This window comes from Physeter macrocephalus, unplaced genomic scaffold (genome assembly GCF_002837175.3).
Source record: "Physeter macrocephalus isolate SW-GA unplaced genomic scaffold, ASM283717v5 random_3120, whole genome shotgun sequence".
NCBI lineage: Eukaryota > Metazoa > Chordata > Mammalia > Artiodactyla > Physeteridae > Physeter > Physeter macrocephalus.
In genome coordinates this window covers 6,362-8,900 of record NW_021148406.1, presented here as the reverse complement: position 1 = coordinate 8,900, position 2,539 = coordinate 6,362, and the positions used below count along the sequence as shown (strand labels likewise).

Below are 2,539 nucleotides of genomic sequence, written 5' to 3'. Positions count from 1 at the left end.
AGGGAGAACTGCAGGGAGCTCTGATGCGTTATCAGGAGGCTATTCGAATCAGTCGTACCTTTGCGGATGCCTACTATAATATGGGAAACACTCTAATGGAGATGCAGGATGTTCAGGGAGCCTTGCAGTGTTATACTCGTGTCATTCAGATTAACCCTGCATTTGTGGATGCCCATAGCAATCTGGCTTCCATTCACAAGGATTCAGGGAATGTTCCAGAAGCAATTGCTTCTTATCGCACTGCTCTGAAGCTTCAACCTGATTCTCCTGACGCTTATTGTAATTTGGTTCATTGCCTGCAGATTGTCTGTGATTGGACAGACTATGATGAGCGAATGAAGAAGTTGGTCAGCATTGTGGCTGACCAGTTAGAGAAGAATAGGTTGCCTTCTGTTCAACCTCATCATAGTATGCTCTATCCTCTTTCTCATGGCTTCAGGAAGGCTATTGCTGAGAGGCATGGGAACGTCTGCTTGGATAATATAAATGTCCTTCATAAACCACCGTATGAACATCCAAAAGACTTGAAGCTCAGCGGTGGTCGACTGCGTGTAGGATACGTGAGTTCTGACTTTGGGAATCATCCTACTTCTCATCTTATGCAGTCTATTCCAGGCATGCACAATCCTGATAAATTTGAGGTGTTCTGTTATGCCCTGAGCCCAGATGATGGCACAAACTTCCGACTGAAGGTGATGGCAGAAGCCCATCATTTCATTGATCTTTCTCAGATTCCATGCGATGGAAAAGCAGCTGATCGCATCCATCAAGATGGTATACACATCCTTGTAAATATGAATGGTTATACCAAGGGTGCTCGAAATGAACTCTTTGCTCTCAGGCCAGCTCCTATTCAGGCAATGTGGCTGAGGTACCCTGGGACTAGTGGCGCGCTTTTCATGGATTATATCATCACTGATCAGGAAACTCCACCTGCTGAAGTTGCTGAGCAGTATTCTGAGAAACTGGCTTATATGCCCCATACTTTCTTTATTGGTGATCATGCTAATATGTTCCCTCACCTGAAGAAAAAAGCGGTCATCGATTTTAAGTCCAATGGGCACATTTATGACAATCGGATTGTGCAGAATGGCATCGACCTCAAAGCATTTCTTGATAGTCTACCAGATGTGAAAATACTCAAGATGAAATGTCCTGGTGGAGAAGACGACGCAGACAGCAGTAATACAGCTCTTAATATGCCTGTCATTCCTATGAATACTATTGCAGAAGCAGTTATTGAAATGATTAACAGAGGACAAATTCAGATAACAATTAATGGATTCAGTATTAGCAATGGACTGGCAACTACCCACATCAACAATAAGGCTGCCACTGGAGAGGAGGTTCCCCGTACCATTATAGTAACCACACGTTCTCAGTACGGGTTACCGGAAGATGCCATTGTGTACTGTAACTTTAATCAGTTATATAAAATTGACCCACCTACTTTGCAGATGTGGGCAAGTATTCTGAAGCGTGTTCCCAATAGTGTACTGTGGCTGTTGCGTTTTCCAGCAGTAGGAGAACCTAATATTCAACAGTACGCACAAAATATGGGCCTTCCCCAGAACCGTATCATTTTTTCACCTGTTGCTCCTAAAGAGGAACATGTTCGGAGAGGCCAGCTGGCTGATGTCTGCTTGGACACTCCACTCTGTAACGGACACACCACAGGGATGGATGTCCTCTGGGCAGGGACACCCATGGTGCCTATGCCAGGAGAGTCACTTGCTTCCCGAGTTGCAGCTTTCCAGCTCACTTGTTTAGGCTGTCTTGAGCTTATTGCTAAAAATAGACAAGACTATGAAGACATAGCTGTGAAACTGGGAACTGATCTAGAATACCTGAAGAAAATTCGTGGCAAATTCTGGAAGCAGAGAATATCTAGTCCTCTGTTCATCACCAAACAATACCCGATAGGGAGAGACAACAAGAGATGGGAAGCTGCTGTTCCACAAGGCGTCTCCTGAGAGTTTTGCAGCAACCAGGTGTTGCATAAGTCTGGAAGGTCTCATCTTCCTTGGTCTTCCATGGGATGGATGGTAAGTGTGGAAGGGAGATAGAGATTGCCCAGCCGTTTTGTGATTATCATGGATTGATTGAGTCTTCTGAATTAATTTTTTTCTTTATATTTTGGGTATTGGAGCTTTTAAAAATGTTTGGTTTCAGGTATTTTTATTCATGTGAAGTGTATATGATTCTCTTGAGATAAGGTTTTAAGCTAAAATATTCCTTGTTTTAGTTTCTGAACTCTACAGATAAATGGGGACTTTGCTGGTATAGTCTTTTTATAGGTTTTATAAACCACTTGAGCCTAGATCAGTCATGTTAGTGTCTGACATAATGTTTGGAACTCTCAGTGCTCTGTTGGTTTCTAGATGATGGCTTAAATTCTTTTTCTGGTCCGTTTCCTTCTTCCCTTCCCCCCACTTTAAAAATTCTCCTGTAACTTGGCTAACAAAAAACCAAGTCTGATTCAAAACCTCCCAGAGTGTTTCTCTTAAACACATCATCTGGTGCCAAATGAAGATTCTTA

General features: G+C 42.9%; 1 protein-coding gene across 1 annotated transcript; it reads left to right on the top strand.

Annotated features, from left to right (window-relative positions):
* The first annotated feature begins 8 nt into the window (after nt 1–8).
* LOC112063096 (UDP-N-acetylglucosamine--peptide N-acetylglucosaminyltransferase 110 kDa subunit-like) lies at nt 9–1,973 on the top strand. The gene has a single exon (XM_055083689.1). It carries the CDS (start codon nt 24–26, stop codon nt 1,971–1,973), a length of 1,950 nt encoding a protein of 649 aa, XP_054939664.1. The 5' UTR covers nt 9–23.
* The last annotated feature ends 566 nt before the right edge of the window (nt 1,974–2,539 follow it).

Bases quoted from the DNA above. Each gene is read 5' to 3' on its own strand.
- LOC112063096 (XM_055083689.1), top strand. From the start codon at position 24: ATGCGTTATCAGGAGGCTATTCGAATCAGTCGTACCTTTGCGGATGCC.